Raw genomic sequence first — 19,597 nt, 5'->3', positions numbered from 1 at the left:
AGTTGTGTCTGACTACAGGCAGTACTTGTACATACTGTATCCTTGCTTAGTGGTTGATTTTTCATCAACTGCTGATCAATAAAGGAATACAAACATGTGTTCGAAAACTTCACTTTGACTTTCATTGTAAAATTTCATAGTTAGATCAAGAATTTATAGAATACGAAATTACAAAGCCACTGAAATTTCCAGTGGTCTACTAGGCAAAGTGAAAGGAACATCCGATTGGTTAAAATTCCAGTTTTGGCAAAGGCATGACCATGACTAATCAGTGCACTCGTGACAACCCCTTTGCGCCTGGCAGCTCACTTTGCACCCAGTTTATGCATGCTCCAGCAAATTCGAATTAATAAGAGACACAGCATATTCACATTGCAGCTTACATGTTCGACTCTTAGCCTACTTATAGACCTAGAGTACATCCCCTGAGAAAAATTGTGCCATGCTGGCATTGACTAAATAAAAAATATATATATTTTTTTAAAAATCTACACATTTGAATCAAGCTGATTTTTGGCTTTTAGGACCTCCTTGCTTCTTTAATCACAGCCTGTTTTTGGTGCAGAAGGCTTGTGGGTGCTTTAGTAGAGACAAATATCGGTGACAGAGTTCTGCATGTTAAGTCGCCTGTCGTATCACGCTGCTTTGCATGGCATGATGGAATGGGCAGCTTGTGTCGTCATGGTTACGAAGCTGTGTATTTGCATGTATGATACTAGCTTTTGAAATCTGAATTCACCAATTGTTGTGAGTACTGTAATTGGAATTTTTTTTTTTTTTAAGTAAGGCATGTATAGAAGACAAAGCATCTCGCCTTGTCAATATAATCAGTCATCATTTACGGCAAACCCTAGTGAAATCAGCAATTGAAAATATAATCCTGGCTGAGGAAATGAACGATGCTTCAGTATGTCACTGCTGAATGATATGTAACACAAGACAAAATATTTAAACTTTTTTTTTTAAATCAATCAATCACAAAGCTGTGCACATTTATGTATAGTGCATGCATTGCTTTATTTTGCATTTGTTGACAATTGAATTTGTGAAACCTGACTAATTGCTTTCTTTCCTTTTCCCCTATATCCTCTTCTTATCCTACTTTCACATCAATGTTACTTTTTCTGTGTTCATCCTGCTTTCATATATATATTCTCTTTTTTTAACATTTCAATTATTATTTTCTTTCAACCGCTGCCATTACAAATTATTTAATTTTCTCCCCGAATCATTTTCCCCCTCTCTACAATTCTTTATGCTTCAGAGGACTAGATCCAGTCTTCATTGCCACACTGACTGCCCATCAACTGTTTCTGCTTCGAAGCACCTATTTATCTCTGCAACATTTAGAAAAGCACTACCTATCCTATCACTGTGTTTCTATATTAAGCAATGGGAGAAACTTTGACGTTCACAAGATTGCACACCACATCACACAATGTACATAAAGGGCCTGATTTGTTACTTGGAAGGTTTGCGGGCACAAATCTGAAGGCACATACAAACCTGCTGAATTTCCATCTAGTTCATTTTATACATTGTAGGACGTATAGCAGCAAATGAATAAATGATGCAAGGGCAACCTGATTTATCTAGCCGGATACAAGTTTACATAGCTGACCTGACATCTTTAAGTATCATGTCTGAAACCAAGCAGAAAGCCGCACAAGCGTATATTTTTTTTTTATAAATACCAACCAAAAATTTTCGACATGTCATCTATTGAGCAGTGACATTATCCAAAGGTTGACTTGAAGTCAGTCACATGAAGATGTCATGTCATATCAACAATGACAACAACAGGATGCATTCCCTTAGGTCTGGAATATCTGAAATGGACGTCATGACTGTTGGTGCTGGCTTCACTTTTTTTTTCATTCAGGTTTTCACTATTTTGCATAGGATATGCATATTTTGTACCTTTTTGTGAGCTGCATACACAGTTACAGTATCTGCATATCCAATTGATACCCACTCAAGCTAAGTTAAATGAAATGTCTTGCTTTTAAGCTTCAAATACACCAAGCGCGTCTGCGAGGCATCGGCAACACAATGAAACGTGGCTGTTAAAGTCAAGCGGCATGTATACACCATTTGCAGAGCGGCTCCATTTCAGACACCTCCCAGAAGCGGTTAAACGTGTTGCACCTTAAACTAACAGCAGAGTTTACAATTTGTCGCGAGACACAACCCTCTTGCGTCAATCGAAATAGAGTACCGGTAGATAAGATCGGGCAGACCGGATGTCACGCGTGTAAAAATACGGTGGATCTGGTCAGTTTTCAAAATAATATGCAATTGATTTAACTAATTTCTGCATTTAAAAAAAAATAATAATCGAAAATCTATCAGTAAAGCTTTTTAAAACATTTCATAGGAAAAAAAAAAGATTCATTGAGGCATTTGATTTAAATACATGTTAAAATCTTTGTCTTTGCAATTGTTTTTCTCTTAAGCACAGGACTTATTTTTTCTTTCAGAAAGAAAGTTGACTAAGACACAGGGTCTGAAAGGCAAGTGGTTATTGTATTGTTATCTTTAAATACCCGTTGACATTTGCCGATTACCAGTTTCAAGGTATACCGTGGTATGAGAACAGCAAGTTTTCAAAACTGCCAAAATTTTCCATCATCATGTCCCTGAGGTATTAGCTGTTTTTGTGTCCCAAAAATGCATAGAGAAATCCCGCGGTTGTAAGGCTGGAGGAGGTGAAACTCCTGAAATTTTCCCCCTTCGAAGTCACTTCTTTTAACATTATACTTGCTCCAATTTGCTAATGTTTTGAAAAATAAAGATCCTGTTCAATGGAAAAACTTTTCAAAAAAAAATTTTTTTTAAACTCCGATATCTCAGACACATTTTCGAGCTGTAAATGCAATACCGGGAAACCGTGATATTTTGACTTAAGGTTATCATACCGTCAGAATATCTTACTGGCACATGTCTACCCGCTACTCTTGGACTCTCGCACGATCTTGCAATCCTCGCGTGAACCGATTAAGCTGCTCCACAGACGCTCTGCTCGTAAAACGCATCCTGTTGAAATTGTGGGTGAGCGTCAGCGGTGCGTTGCCGCTTTGCTGATGCGGCGCAGACACGCTTGGTGTATTACCGGGGTTACCCTGTATTGTTCTTGGTCTATACTCTGTACCTGCTTAAACTACAGCAAACAGTCGTCCTCCAAAGAACACGTTAGCAAATTGTGTTTCTCTGTGTGTTTTAAATCGCAGTCAGTCTGATTTGAAGCTCAATTAGTTTTTGAGGGGTCTGTCAAGGCATTGTCCGGTTTATTTCATCTGTCTCCAGTGAAATGTTCTCTTGTCCGTTTCAGTCTTGTCACTTTAAAAGCAGGAGGCACAGTTGCAAATCATCTGAATTTAGACACACAAACAAGCCATTATTTTAGCATCTACTTATATGACTCCGAACTAAACTTATGACCTGCAAAGCAACTTTACCCACACAACATTTGTGCCCGTTTGAACCGGCCATTCACAATAAACCCATAGGAAATTTGTCCACAGTAGTGGACAGTCTTTGCCAGAGAAACACACATGTATAGAATGGCAAGCTCAAAGGCGTGTTCGAAACCTTTCAAAGTGATTCAACAATGCTGGAAGACTCATCTGTCAACACCTTGCATCTAAGCTTTTTTTTCCCCCACACACACATGTGTGATAAGAAGAGAAAGTATGTTAATAATCTAAGTCCCCACTGACTGATTGATACACACTGTATGTCAACATGTTTATTCTATTGAAATGCTACTAATACGTCTTGTGATCATCACCTTTTCCTAAATTGTTGGTTTTCCGAAGCTCTGGACGTCTTTCTTCCTTTGCACTAGAGTAATTTCTGAGCCAAATAAATTGTGCTTAAGTACTGTCACTTGACAATCAGTAATATTATGAATGGTGATAGAAATGTCAGATTTCTTAGAATGATTGTGTTGTTAGTCTTTGGTGGTTTTCTCTGTCTTTCTTAAATATTTAGGACTTTTGTTTTAGTCATCCAACGTGTTTGTTTGCTTGTTTATATTTCGTTACTACATGAACTAATCACGATACTTTCTCAAACGTCATCGTAATTGTTTCGCCTTGGAAACACCAAGTTACATTTTTCAAACTATGTAAACTTGACTAAATTAATAATTGACGTGTTATAATGATTATAATATAGCCTATTTACAACTTTTGGGCCTCAACTATAGAAACGTCATCAAATTTCATTTTATTTTTTTACTTTTTATATTTAACAATATTGAGTGGATCAGTTGATTCCTGTGTGAAACAAACCACACGTACCACAGAACAAGGATATACTTGAGGTTTTGGATGACATTCGTATAGTACGTCCCATCTCTCAAGACATTTACTATAGTGAGCAAAACATTTCTCTTTTGGGTGTTTTGAGTATCTTTCCCAGATTGTTTCTTTTGCACACTTGCTTTCCTCTGCCTGCATATTGTGCTAATAAACGAAAACCTAACACACTTACCCTGCCTTTGGTATCTTTCTTCTTTTAACCATCCTGGAACAATAATTTTCTCTTATGTCTGAATTTTGTATTATCCCCATTCTAAATTAATCCCATTCAAATTCCATCCTTGAGGTCTTTTCAGATTAGGTGCAATTGTATTTCCTTTGAATAAAACAGAACACCTTATCCTCTTAAGTTAGGAAAGAATGGCATTTTACAATATAAAAGCTTTTAAATGGGTCCTTGAGAGCAAACTATTAATGTTCCAATTTATTTTTTATATTATTCCTTAGAGCTTAATTATTTTTGCATTACCTTCATAGCTATAAAATAAGAGCGGAGTCTGAAAAAATATTTTATCAAAATTACAGTAATTTAAAATTCTAATTTATCGGAAAAAAAAGTTAGGTCTTTAAACTGTCAAGTTTTGTGTCTGGCACTTGCTTGGACTCTGTTTTGTGTTCATTTGTGTTATTTTCATAAATTCATCTATGCTACAAGATAAATCAATATTTTTAAAAATTGTTTACTGGATTGTTCGGATTATTATTTACAGTTTTTAGTTTGGTCGGTTAGTTTGGTCAGATTTATTTTCTGCAGTGATTTATATGTGAAATTATTAACACATTAATATAATCATTGTTGTTTGTTAGCATGGTCTTAATGCTTTAGTCAGTGCTGTCACAGATTACTTGAAATAGTAATTTAATTACTGATTACTGATTAAACCTAACAAATGTAATCTAGTTGCTTTACTGATTTATCAAAGTAACTAAGTTAGTTCAGAAGTAATCTGTCAGTTACTTTTTACCAATTTTTCTCCCTTTGCAGCCTCAACAAAAGAATGACAACAGAAAAATGTCATGACATGTAATTGAATTTTTCATACAAGGCTGAATATTCGAGTTAGCGGGGGTTTAATTAGTTGAAAGAGTTGATTTCAACCACCATTGACTCGTGCTATCCTAGACACTCCGGAGCCCTGAAACTAACAAATAACTGACAAATTGCACAGAATTTGTTCAAATCAACTCCAACGACTAATTAAACCCCGGCTAACTCAAAGATTTAGCCAAATGTCAAAAATTCTGAACTTCCCCTTTAAAATAAAGACCATTAAATATAGCCATTACAGTGTTGTCTATAAAATTTTTAAAGCAATAAAACAAACAAAAAAATGAACGCAATGAACAAGAATCCTTCAAAGTATTTCATAATGGGTCGAAATTATTTTTCGAACAGATCATGTGACTGTAGCACCTTAGAGACGGTAGTTTGCTTTGCTTAGCCAAAACTACAGCTGAGGAGGCAAGATGGATATTTAAACTTTCTTTAAACCTAAGCTTTCAAAAGCTTCAACAACAACTGAGCTTGACCTGAGGATTGAGCACGAGCAGTATCAAAAAGTACTGGCTATCTCGTGACCTGTAGCCGTTGTTTCGAGTTTTGTCGCGTTGTGCTGTAATTCCAAGTGGTGCTTGAATTGGATGCTTTTAGCGGTCAACAGTCTTTTTGAGCCAGCGCAAATTTCGCAACGTACGGAGATGTTTTTGTCATCTTTACTTGACAAAAATGTGAAGTAATGGCTGTGTTTCAAGTGTGCAGATGCAGTCCTTTGTAGTATCTCCTGCCTCTTTCATTGCATCCTTGCGAGTTACCAAGACTATGCTGTTTTGGCCGCAAACTCCCAGCACTTACGGCTCACGCAGCATGGTAATACACGTGACCCGTTTTTTTTCCATCTCCGATTAGAAAATGTGACATGTGATGTCACTCCCATAACTACATTATTCACATTACATTCTACATACATTGTGAGGCAATAACAAAATAGGAACACACAGGCATCATGGAAAGTAACTTTAAGCAGATTACTGATTTTGAAAAATGAACGCGTTAGACTGCTCATTACTGAAAGAAAGTAATCAGATTACAGTAACGCTTTACTGAGAACACTGGTGGCTATACAGTAGTTGTCTGAGTATCTCTTTATTGCTATGTTACGTTAACATCCTTGGCACGTTCTCAGTTTGTCGTTTATGCGTCATGTAACGTTAGCATATTGTACACTTATTCAGCTTTTTATTCTCTATTTTATTTTTTATTTCAAATTTCCAAGTTGACATCTGTTCTTTGTGTTGGATTATATCAAATTCCCAAAAAGTGCAACCTGTACTCCAGTGAGATTTGTATATGTTATTTTCCTATTCATTGCACATTTTTTGGCTGGTACGACTTATAGACAAGTTTCCTGAGCGAAACATGGACGGCGCCATCTTTGATATTTTCTGCTACGAGCTTCCGGTTTAGACAGAACAACACGAAGTGTGGTTGACGTGAGCAGTGTGCAGACAAAGGTAAAATTGCAAAATCAATCTCCAAAAATGGATTCAACACAACGTAGATGAAGCTCCGGGAGTATCTGTGTAGTGCGTTTGTTCTTATCACTTCGTTAATCGTCGTAGAAAAATGGTAAATTGAGAGTACTCATATAGTGCATTCTAACAATCTGTGCAGCCTGTGTTAACATGAGGTGCAGATTGATACGCCGGCCACTTGAGAGACCAAAATGAGGCAAAATTACAAATAATATTACAGTTGTCGAATGCATTAGGGCTGACACAGATTTGTTGTTACAAGGAAAGACTACAAGGAATTGTTCAACTGGTTAGATTATAGTTATGGTATTATGAGCTCATCACACATCTACGTATAAACACAAATAATATGACATTGTATTTTATTGCAGATATTGATAAAACTTTTGAACTAGATGATTCCATTGTTTTAAAATAATTGGTGCATGTGCAAAACGGGTAAAAAAGATCACAATTTAGAAAATCATTACAAAAATATTAACGAGGTGGAGCATAAGTCAAGCCTTCAATCATCAAAGTAGAATGCAGGTAGTCTTGATATATCTCCATCAACGTACAGTCAATGATATTGTGAGTAACATCAAGTTGACTCCCTTGCCTAACAGTTTTCCACCTGTAAACAAACCAACAAAAACTTGTAACACTTGCATTTATGCATTTAGGGTAAGAAGCCCATGTATGATTTGTAGTAGATGAGTGTTTGTTTTCAATTTCTTTATCGTTGTATAACTAGATTTAGCAAAGCTAATGATGTCTCAGATGAGACGCAAAACACAGAATTGTTGTCAAATTGTACATAATTGTGCCATCCTTCGTGTACTGATTAGCAACAGGCTAGCAGCAGATAGCATGTGTTGCAGCCCCAGCAGTACAGTAGTTGTAGTAAATCATATTAAACATCATCATAATTACAATCATCATCGTAATAACAATATCAAAGACAAGTTGTTTCATGCGCAAGATTTTAGCTTAAGTATTTTTGGAGCACTGTACACAGCGGCAACGTGGCTGCATAAACACCCAGTCTTTGGGGTGGCAGGGGCTTGGTTCCACATCTGTCTTCATGAACATTTTGTCTTCCCATTTCGTGATGATGGCAAATGGATGTGGTATACTTTTTTGAGGATTTTGATGAGTGATGCCACTCCAGATCCACTGTTGTTTTGGTTAGAGAAAGTGTAAAACGGAATTCGCAAGCGGAAATGCAGAAGTACCTCAGAAATTTGTCTGTAGTTAGAAAAATACGGTAATTAGTAGCGTTATTCTTTTATCTGACGTATAAAACGCATTTTAATTCCACTCGTATTAGAGATGGTCTGAGTAGCAGTTGAACTTCATCAGAAAAAATATTTGCCTCTGTTGGCAAATATCAAAAAGTATAATGTACAAGGCATGTTATGATGATTGCATCATTATGTTAATTACTACTCTTGTTAGGCCTGTCGCGATAACAAATTTTAGTGTGCGATAATTTATCTCATTAATTATTGCGATATGCGATAGTATTGCGCCCCCCATTTTTTTTTTTAAACCAATTTACAATAAAACAGTGAGAATACAGTATATATTAATAGATCAAGTACACCCATTTAAACGCGATAAATGTTTGCTGTTAAATTAAAAAAAAAATACTTTTTAAGAAATCACAACTAAAAACAATAGACCATGCCTCTTTTAAGTAAAAGACAACAATATTAATACCGCACAGAAAAACCGAATGAATAAAATGTTTTTTTTTCAAGAAAATAAATTGAATTGCACTTATTAACTTAAGCATTTAAGCAAATGAAAACTTTTCCCCTCATAGCTTCTGCTATGGCGTTCCATGTGTAATATTATGATTGTATGTTTTCCAAGGCACCCTGAACGCAATGGTGATGTTGTTTTGTTCATGTGACGCGGCAGTGAGACGGACACACAGCCTGCCGACTGCTGAGAGCCACAAGTTGGGGAAGTGTTCTTAGCGCAGTGTTTTAATGAAAAGCGAAGTTGTCAGCACGTCGTGTGTTTGTTATCATTGCCAGAAAATCACACATAATAGTACACCATTCAGCTTCCTTTTTAATGTTGCCCTTATAATGATGATCTGCTGCATCATAAATCACTTTGTGACTTTCCACCTCCATGATGGAGCGTTCTTCGTCCATGTTCGCAGTTTAAACAGTGAAAAAGCAACTGGGCTGTTGACTCCAGGCCCGGTGTTGTGCCAAAAAGAGCCGCCCCGCGTGAAATGTCCCCCCTGACGGGAACGCTTACATATAACGCTTTATTAAGCACTTATTTTATTTTATTTATTGTATTTATTTATTTATTTTATTATTGAGCACCCACACGTCACTCGTACAAACAGCTTTTTCTTACCAATCGATGGACATGGAAACGATTTTCTTGTACTGTGAATATGTATTATTTTACTCTGCTTGAGCTAATAAATGTCATATCTGTGTGATTGTCATTAGGATATGGTCAGGAAAACCTGTAGACTAATACATTTCTGTTCAATGATGGTTATGTGACCCAGTCCACGATTTGTTACTAAAATACAGTACTAGTATTTTCCATAATCTATTTATTTAAAACTGATTTAACAGTCGTAAATCCATTACTGTAATGCGTCCATGAAAACATTTGATGTTTTCACCTCAATAAAGCGTTATAAATAAGCGTTCCCGTTAGGGTGGACATTTCACGCGGGGGGGACATTTTTCGGCACAACACCGGCTCCGCCCATTTTGACGGATGCATCTCCGGCAAAAATAAAAAAATAGCCTAAACCATCCGGCGGGCTCCAGCATGGTGGAGATGGTCCGCAGTCTATCCGGAGCACTGACGCGGCCGGTATACGTTGAACAATAGGATATAATGGGAACGGATTGGCTCCGGCGCTATTTTTTGCCGGACCCGGAACGAAGATGCATTTTTCGTAGTTTATAACAAGGAAGGAACTTTTAACAGCACGTCTGCCGCACACGCGTGCGCGCACGTATAAGCCTGTCGCAATATGCAATAATTCCATTTATCGCGCGATATATAAAAATGAAGGCGGTAATTTTTCCGCTGCGATTTATCGCCTCACGTGCACGTGTGTGTGCGCGTGCGGCAGACGTGCTGTTAAAAGTTCGTTACCAACTGCGCAAAATGCATCTTCGTTCCAGGTCCGGCAAAAACTAGCGCCAGAGCCAATCGTTCCCATTATATCCTATTGGTCAACGTATACCGGCCGCGTCAGTGCTCCGGAGTGACTGTGGACCATCTATGGCGCGCCGGTGTTGTTGACGTGTGGGCGCTCCCGTCAGGAGTGACATTTCACGCGGGGCGGCTATTTTTCGGCACAACGCTGGATATTTACAACAAAGTCCGCCAAAACATTGTTACCGACTTGGCTGCTACGAATAACCTCACTTTGACAACGAACAGCTGAATGAAATTAAGAGCGCTGTGCTTCAAACTCGTCCTGTTTATGAAAGCCGTCATACGCTTGCGCGCACACACTAGATATCATGAAATGGCAAACTAGATGTGCTACGGTCCATGCCATTGGCTACGTGAGCCCAGAGTGATTATGGGACATGTAGTCCATATACTAGAATTCTAAACAGTCATCAGTCATTTGTCACATGAGGTTAAGAAGTCCAAATCAATCCATACCAGTGACTATAGATAATGTTGCAAATATTGTTAATTCAGTACGTGACACAGATGGATTCGGACCATAAATAGGATGTCTTGCTCATGTAGTAAACCTAGCTGCTAAGAGAGCTGTAGAAATCAACGGTGTGCCCTGCCTCACTTTACAAACAGTAAAGATTGTTCTCAGCACTTTTATACAATTTTTTTTCATATTAGTAAGAAGTAAGCACATAAATATTATGCACTAAAATGCATGTTTATATGATGGCAATTTAATTTTTGCTCGTTAGCAAAAAAAAAAAAAAAAAAAAAAGTTTTTTTTTACAGAGCATTAAATGTATTGAATCGGCTCAAAAGTCGTGTCCCCCATATCAAAATTCGTACCGAACCATGACTTAACTGTATAGTTGCATTCCTATGGAACACCATTGCAGAAGCTATGACGGGAAATGTTTTCATTTTCCTAAATGCTTAAGTTATTAAGTGCAATTTTTTTTAATTAAACACATTTTATTTATTCTGTGTTTCTGTGCGGTATCAATATTGTTGTTTTTTACTTAAGAGGCAGGGTCTATTGTTTTTAGTTGTGATTTCTTAAAAAGTATATTTGAATTTAAGAGTAAATATTAATCGTGTTTAAATGGGTGTACTTGATCTATTAATATATACTGTATTCGCACTGTGTTATTGTAAATTGGTTAAAAAAAATTGGGGGGGGCAATAATATCGCATATCGCAATAATTTATGAGAATAATTATCGCACACTAAAATTTGTTATCGCGACAGGCCTACGCACGTACACGCGAGATGATAAATTGCAGCGGAAAAATTACCACCTTCATTTTTATTTACCGTGCGATAAATGGAATTATTGCATATTGCGACAGGCTTAACTCTTGTGTCATTTCTTGGGTTCAGTGAAGCCCTTTGATAGGTTTCTGTTGTGAAAGAGCTGGCGAGATGAATTAAAGGAGCATGATTTGTGATACAGTATAGACGCTTAGAGATTACATGGGTCTGTCCCCTGCATTAGCTAAAGTATGTACAGTGTCAGGAGGATGGAATTTTACCATCTTTTTTCCAGAATTTACAATAACACAACTGACTCACTGACAAGGCAATAGACACACTCAATGAACAAAGAGGAGGACAGAATAAGTGGAAAGGCAGTCATACAGATGGCTGTGCATTCATATGCTTATAGGTTGTTTTTTTTGTTTGTTTGTTTGTTTTGAATGACGATGTAACTTTTTGGGTTTAGTGCATCGTTTGTGTTGTTCAAAGTAACTTGAAGAGATTTGGTTCGAATGCTGAATGGATCTCACTTAAATATGGAGGTTTAATCCCCAAGCTGGAGGGGTAAAAAAAAACGAAAGCCGCACTCTATTGAGTTGTCTCTTGACAGAATACTTTTAATCCGTCTAAGAATTTCACACATGTGGATGTGTGGGTTTAAAGTGAAAAAGCCTTTCTTTGTGGCTCTAACTATGTGTCCCAAAAATCTATACAAAATGTAATAACTCTGAGGTGATAGCTCAATACAGAGCTTAAGTTTTTTGATGAGGATTTTTTTATTTTTAGCAAAATCATACACTGCACATTATCATCATGTAAAATTCTGCTTTTGGGAGATCCGGGCATTTACTGACGTTTGTATGCAGGATTTTTGTGAGTCATTAAAAAGCATTAAAAATCGTTAATAGATTTTGTCAAAATTCAGGCCTTAAAAGCATTAAAGTAAATTTTCAAGACATTAGAAATTATGTAAACTCGATGGTTAAATTTTTTTTTAACCTAATTTATTAGAATTGTCTGATATTATCAAGTAGCCGATAACATTGTCCAATAAAAGCATTTTAAAAATTATATCAGATAATATTGACATGGTTTTGGGCCAAGATAAGCTTAAGATAAGATAAACCGCACTCACCTTAATATTAACGAAACACTTCAACATTCCTTTGTGTGTTGTATAAATGTAAGTCAATCACAATAATGATCATCAACCGTGTTATGTTGATGTGTTAATTGGTAGCTTTTTGAGCACCTGTTTGCTTCCGTGGATTTGATGTGCACGGCACAACCCTTCTTGTTGTTAGATATGCTCAAATCAGCTTAAACAAATATCCATGACTTGCTGAAAAGCATGGCAGCTTAAAATGCAAATTTGAGGAAACCAAATTGCTGGCATAAAAATGCTTTTGCAGCAGCAAATGGATTATGACAATCGAATTTAACATACAGCATATAGCTATAAAGATGGTTGAGAGTGAGAAACCTATGAAACCAATGGATACTCTTTATTTCCAGAAATGCTAACACATTATTTCAGGCAAGGAAAATGATTTTTTTGAAGGGAGAATGACTATTCTTTCAATTTAGAGAAAAATCTCCACCAGACAGACATGCACGTGAACCACACAAGCTGAAAGGATGCTGTCATATCCAATGCACCTTGCTTCTCGAGGAAAAGCTGGTTTTAATTCAAAGCACTGTACTGTGTTGTGATGTTTCAGGGCTGGAGGCTCACATGCACATTATTTTGCTTTTTAGGAAACACATTGGGTATGACAAGATCTTATCCCTGCACGCATGGTGCTCGAGGCATGTTACATGCTGTTTGCCAGTTTTTGTTAGCAGTAGTATATTGTCATGGAAAGGTTTACCATGCAATCGTTTTTGCATGAAAGTACATGCAAATAAGTAAATAAATAGTACTCACCTGGAAATGACAAGTAAAGAACTAGCTATTTAATCTGTGTGCAATATCTCTAGATATAATCATATCTAAAACTAAGCCAACTTAATGTGTCTGTGTAATTAGCTCCCAAAATTGCATTGTTTACACCTCATAATGCGATTGACAAGTTCACCTCAAGATCTTAATCAAATGTGTGGTTAAACAACACTGATAGCAGCAACTAGCTCTTGAGTGTCAAATGCCTGTAACCGCGAGCATTTCAATTAGGCAGGGTTCATGGTGTCATTCCTTGTCTCATTAAATGACATTCCGCTTTACACCCACTCACACACTCCTGAAAAGTATGGTCACAATAGAATAGAAAGCCTTTATTGTCATTGTACAGAGAACGAGATTTAAATCTCCACTCGTTCATTTCTTGGGCTTGTGCCAGGTATGTGCTCCATGATCAATGATAGTTTAATCAATCATTAAATGTTGGTGATTCATTACCATTTGTCTGATACATTGTCCCTCAGCAGCAGCAACTCAAAAAAGGTTGACCTAAATTAAGACAGATTAGGGATAATTAGAGCAAGCTTTAAATTCTAAAACTAGCAGATAAGCACATCCTTTGAACTCTGGTCAGCACCAAATGCGTGGAGTGAAACTACACGAAATGTGAATCTTGGTAAAATTTCTGAGAAACAATGATGTCTAGCTACACTTTTGCTATTAAACTGAGCTAGTACAAAGTGGTAATGTAGTGCACACAGGGAAAACACAAATCTGAATGTGAACATAGACATTCAGCGATATTTTATTTTTTTATCTTTTATTAATAGTAAACGTAAAGCCAACAAAACACACCTAGTAATCACGTTACAGTAGATTTCCTGAGCAGGTTCAGACACATTATATTGCCTTGTGTTGTGTATCAGATCCAAATGTACAATAAATACTTGGGAATAAAAGTTAAAATATTGATGGAAATAGATGGTTTAACTCTGCAACAACAACAAAATTAAACTGCCTTGCAGTTTGCGATTACAGTGGTACCTCTATATACGAATTACAAATCCTTAATAAATACTGCCGGTACAATTAGAAATGGCAAACACACATAGCAAAAGAAATAAATTATAAATACAAATCAGAATAATAATTATAGTGTAATGAATCGGGTTCTAATGTAGCGGTTGTGTTTTGCATGCTGTTCCTGAACGCATTGTGTGACTGACACCAGAATGAGAGAGGTATGGCAGAGTTTTTACTTTCTCATTTCATGTTGTTGATGGCGTCTGCTGTATTGTGTTGAACAAGTTCTGAAATAAATGATTAAGAATCTGATGAGGCTGCTGATTTCCTCGCAGATGTTACAATAATAATAATTGTCACCTTAACTTATAAAGAAGGATGGGAAACGCTGCTATTCACGAGAGGCTCAGAGTCAAATAGCTGCTCCTACACATAGAAAGCAGTCAGTTGAGGTGGTTTGGGCATCTGGTGTGGATGTCACCAGGGCGCCTCCTTAGGGAGGTGTTCCAGACACATCCAGGTGGGAGAAGACCTCGGGCCAGGACCAGGTGGAGGGTTTATATCTCGACACTGACTTGGGAGCGCCTCAAGATCCCCCAGTCAGATCTAGTTAATGTGGCCAGGGAAAGGGAAGTAAATAAATAAATAAATGCAGTCCTTTCGGGGAGCATAAACCCACAGCCACAGCTCAACATTATTATCATCAGAACAAAAATAATCATTTTCTATAAAAAGCAGGTTGTGTATGACTCATACACACCCTCCCCTCACTACCCACCCCTCACAATCCCATCACGGTGCTGGGTAATGGCTGCCAGCCGGGAACCTGGCAGCCACAGTAATAGGGTGGTAGGTAGGTCCCACACTTTTTCTCTATGGCGTGGCTCCCGGGGCGTGGCCTCCCCTCTGCCTGGGCTGTCGGCCGCGGGAGTGGGGGGAGCTCGGGGCTCCGATCCCGCATCGCCACGCGGTGGCTCCTCGGCGTTCTCCTGCCTCCGCCTTCCCCTCTCTTCTCTGACTGAGTATCCGACCTGCGCTCCGTCGCTGGCTGGACACCGGTGTATCGGCTGGATGTTGCCTGCTCCGGCAGGGGACCCTGCCCTGCCCTGGGCTTGGTGGGCCGCTGGGGGTCCTGTGGCATGGCGTGACGTGCCAGTTGGGGGGATGTGGCTTACGGGCCGGGTGGGCGGACGGGGGTGGGGGTGGGGTTGGTGGTGCGTCCCCTCTTGCCATCCCTGAAGGCCGGTTGATGGGTGCGCGGGTGGCCCGGGGGACCACCCTGGATCCCGGGGGGGGGGACGATTGCTCCTTTACTGGGCTGCGGGAGGAGGGATGGGCTGCGCGTTCAATGTATTTGTTGTTGTTGTTTCTGTTTCTTCTGTTCCCCCATAACCCCAGAGGTAGGTTGTATGATCACAATAACATTAAAACCTTTCAGACCAACCGGACACTTAGACTTCTATTCTTCGTGTCAAAGAGCTGAACAGGACAGGTTTAAAAAATAAAAATAAAAAAATAAAAAGTAGCTGGTGGGAAACGTTCATGACAGTGTTTGATAACCTTTAATTTTGTATAAATGCGAAATCATATTGGAGGTTTTGCCTCCTCGGCAGCCACCCTCCGCAAACATGTTTTACATGTCGGTTGGCCCTCCTCCTCTAAGCCGCGGCCGTCTGTAACTATTGTGTAGCCGAAGAATTCCCATGCCAGCGATTTCGTTTTCTTCGATGGGGGAAAAAGTTCAGGAGTTTAACCTCCTCTAGCCATCGTGTAGCACAGCTGACTCACTGACACTGAGCAACAACCGGTGGGGGAGGGTTGAGCCTTCCAGCTTTAAGCGAGGGATTTCTCTATGCATTTTTGGGACAAAAACTAGCTTATACCTTAGGGACAGTATGACGGAAATTTTTTTGCAGTTTTGAAACCTTGAATGTTTCATACCACTGTATACCTTGAAACTGGGATTCAGCACATGTCTACTCACAAGAAAATCCGCCGTGCGTGGGTCTTGCGGGAAAACAATTAAATTGAGACGCTGTCATAAATGGTGTGGTCGTATTTCGAAAATGTCGTCAAATGTCGAGACAAATGATACATTTTACGCCGGATGTCGATGCGACCGTATGTCAAGGTACCACTGTACTTTGTCGCTTATGTGTGTGAATGTGAACATCCACGCACAACAAAGTAATGGCTAAAGACTCCATATGAATGATTCTGAGATTTGGAAGTTAATGTTTTGCTCTTACTTTCAAGTGAAAGTAACAGCAAAAGCATGAATGAAGTGTTTTACACATAATAAGGATAACTGTTGATTCAAAGGGATTCAGACAAGAATAAAATGTTGTTAAATGAACATAAGAGTGGAAAGTTGTCATCCTTTAAGAATTGTAATGTCCTTTTGGTGATACATCACATTGTGCCTGTGGTGCTATGGCAACCCTGAAAGGTGCATAGCGAGAGCAGGGTTGAGACTGAGGTCAGTTGGAGGGCATTCAACTATCCTGCTGGCTTATCCCTGATTATATTATTCTGGTAAAATTAACCACTGGGCACCATTCCGAATCTGGGATGGAAATAGTGTAGGTTGAATACTTTCTTTGATATATGCTCCTGGGAAATGCTTTATAATCAGTTTATTATACACCAAATCACAGAATTATAATGCAGCCTCCTAATTATTTTGTTTGGTAGCAGATCATGTCCTTTTTTCCTGGTGATGACCTATAATGATGGAACTTGATCATTTTTTAATCAGTGGTCAAGGATGTGAAGTTAAACTATTGTTGACTGTTTTTTAAAATGTAATCTAATATTACCGCAAGTTATTATTATTTTTTTCTTAAAAAAAAAAACAACATGGTTTAGTGTGATGTCAACAAGTAAGACAGCTCAGCATCCGCTTGCTTACATTCTTTCCACTTCAGTGATTTCATAAAGATGCATTGTTTACTGCTTTCTTGCAAAATGATTTTGGTCTTCCCAGAAAAGCTCTCAAACAAGAGCAGATGTTGTTTTAAAAGCTTCAGGATAGGCTTTCCGACCTCAGTGTTTCATAATCAATCAATGACCTTGTCCAACAGGCTTTTTGCCTTTTGGTGAGCCAAACAATAAGCCCCTTTTTATGGCTCCTTTGCATGTCTGTATGTGGAAGTGTTTGTGACTTTGGTTGGCATCCTGTCTGTTCGCTTCACTGTCATACTGTGGATGCTGCTGGGAGAGGATTGCCATTGGCGCCTCCCTCCTTCTCTTTTCTGCCCTCCTCCCGTCATGTATGTCCTTCCTACGGGTTCTCATTCGTAAAATCCCCAATAACACGTTATCGGGTGAATGACGACGAAGACAACTGTCCTTTCCCTTTCGTGTTTTCCCCACTATGTCTGTCTGTCTTCCTCTTCTCGATCTAGCAACATTGAATCAAATAGTTGGGAGTCTGTTCCCTGTGGTCTAGTCGAGACCAATGGTTGTGGACTGGGTTGTGTGTAAGGGCAATTGCTAGTCAGAGAGGCAAGGGGAGGTACTAGTGGCCACGACCCGGGACGTCACACCCAACCCAGACGCCCTTACTGCACAGCAGTCTTGTTTTTGTGTGTGCGTGTGTGTGTATGCAACTAGGGGTTCAAAGTGTTAGTAGCTCAGACAGCTGAGGCTGAAGTGGAGACTGAGACAAAGGCACTCACCCACATATAAGAAATATCCCTGTAAAATCAGTTAAATGGAAAAGGGACATCTTTTGGGAGACCTTTTTTCAGGTGAGAGTTTGGATACCTGTTGGTTTATGTTTTTTCGTAATGCCCAGTGTACATTTGGATAAAAGCATGCAGTCAGCAACTATTATTCCAATGTTGTTTGTGTTACTGCAGGTTGTATACTGACCACAGGAGGGCAGACATCAATGTCACACCTAGAGCATCAGGGAGAGGGGAAGCCACACAAAGTTGATGATCAGCCACAGCAGTTTTTGGCAGCGGACTTCTTATCAGGTACGAAAGATTTTATGAGAGTAATGGAGATTTTGTCTGTATTTTTTGTAGTCTTTTATGAATAAGAATATGAAGCTACAGTATATTTGAGAAAAGGCCTATTTTATACATCGCAAGTCAGGGCAGTTTATTTTGTTGCCTGAGGAATAAGATATTAAGGCAGCACCCCCCAAGCTCATTGCTATTATGTTTTACATCTTGTTTTATATTCTTGTTTTTCAGATTTCTCCAAGCCTGCGGGCCCAGGGTTGAATATAGAGGTTGGGATTGCATCCCTCAGTCCAGAGAAGCCTCCAAGTATCGCTGATCCTCTGCAGCCCGCACCCTCAGTTGGCTCAGAGGCCCCTAAAGTGTCCCATAGCCCCATGCTGCCTGAACCACAAGCTCCACGTAGCCCCCTGGATATGTCAGCAGGTAACAGATGCATATTTGTCATATGTCATAGACATTTAGTATTTGCTTGGCTAGTAAGAGCCTACTACTTCTTATAGGTGTTTACTTCGGTCAGAAGAGCTGTGACTTAATAAACCAAATTTTAAAACTGTAAAAAAATATATATTAATAATATGGGTTTGGTTTTTGAGTTATTAGATTGGTCAAGTGCAGCGACCAACACTAACAGTAAAGGTATCATATTTTTGTGACTATTAAGTGCACCGGGTTGTAAACTGCACCATCAATGAACAAGTTTATTTTCATACATTAGGCACATCTAATTTTTTTACTTTAATGAGGTACCTTTAGTTTTATCTCAACTGAACAAATCTACAACAAATTAATCTACTTACAAATCTGATGTCATGATTCCATTATGTTTCGCATTATAAGTGTAAAGTGTATTCTAAAATGACTGCTGCTGTTTATGGAGGACCAAGTGGGACAGAATGAAATATTTAAATAAATTCCATTAATTAATTAATTAAAATAGGAATGAAATAGATAAGTTTCATTAAAGGTGTCATTGATTACGTAAATAAAATACCAGGTCATTTAATGTTAAAACATATATAATTATGTGCTGCGTCACCAGTAGGTAGATGGCAATGTAGTGTAAAGCGCTTTGAGCCCCTTGAAAGGTGGAAAAGCGCTATATAAGTATAACACCATTACCATTACTATTTGATTATTATCAATTAGACATGTGCCAATTACCGGTTTCAAGGCATACAGTGGTATGAAAACATCACTGTTTGAAAACCCCCCCAAATTTTCCATCATACTGTCCCTTGGGTATTAGCTATTTTTTATGTCCCAAAAATGCAGGGAGAAATCCCTTGCTTGCATCTGCAAGGCTCAACCCTTCCCTACCAGTTGTTGCTCTGTGTCAGTCAGCTGTGCCACACGATGGCTGGAAGAGGTGAAACTCCTGAACCTTTCCCCTTATCGAAGAAAATGAAATCGCCGGTAT

At 38.6% G+C, this 19,597-nt stretch overlaps 1 protein-coding gene across 8 annotated transcripts in view; it reads left to right on the top strand.

Moving 5' to 3' along the window:
• LOC130908431 (microtubule-associated protein 4) overlaps positions 1-19,597 on the top strand; it is a 128,233-nt gene that overhangs the window by 47,179 nt on the left and 61,457 nt on the right. For all 8 annotated transcript variants that reach the window (XM_057823840.1, XM_057823849.1, XM_057823844.1 and 5 more), the window contains 2 exons: positions 18,070-18,189; positions 18,412-18,603. In XM_057823840.1, coding sequence (XP_057679823.1) covers positions 18,070-18,189; positions 18,412-18,603 — 312 coding nt within the window. The remainder of the gene's footprint in view (positions 1-18,069; positions 18,190-18,411; positions 18,604-19,597) is intronic.

This window comes from Corythoichthys intestinalis, chromosome 20, assembly GCF_030265065.1.
Source record: "Corythoichthys intestinalis isolate RoL2023-P3 chromosome 20, ASM3026506v1, whole genome shotgun sequence".
Taxonomy (NCBI): Eukaryota; Metazoa; Chordata; class Actinopteri; order Syngnathiformes; family Syngnathidae; genus Corythoichthys; species Corythoichthys intestinalis.
Note: the sequence above shows the minus strand (reverse complement) of the source record. Positions and strands in the feature narration are given on the sequence as shown.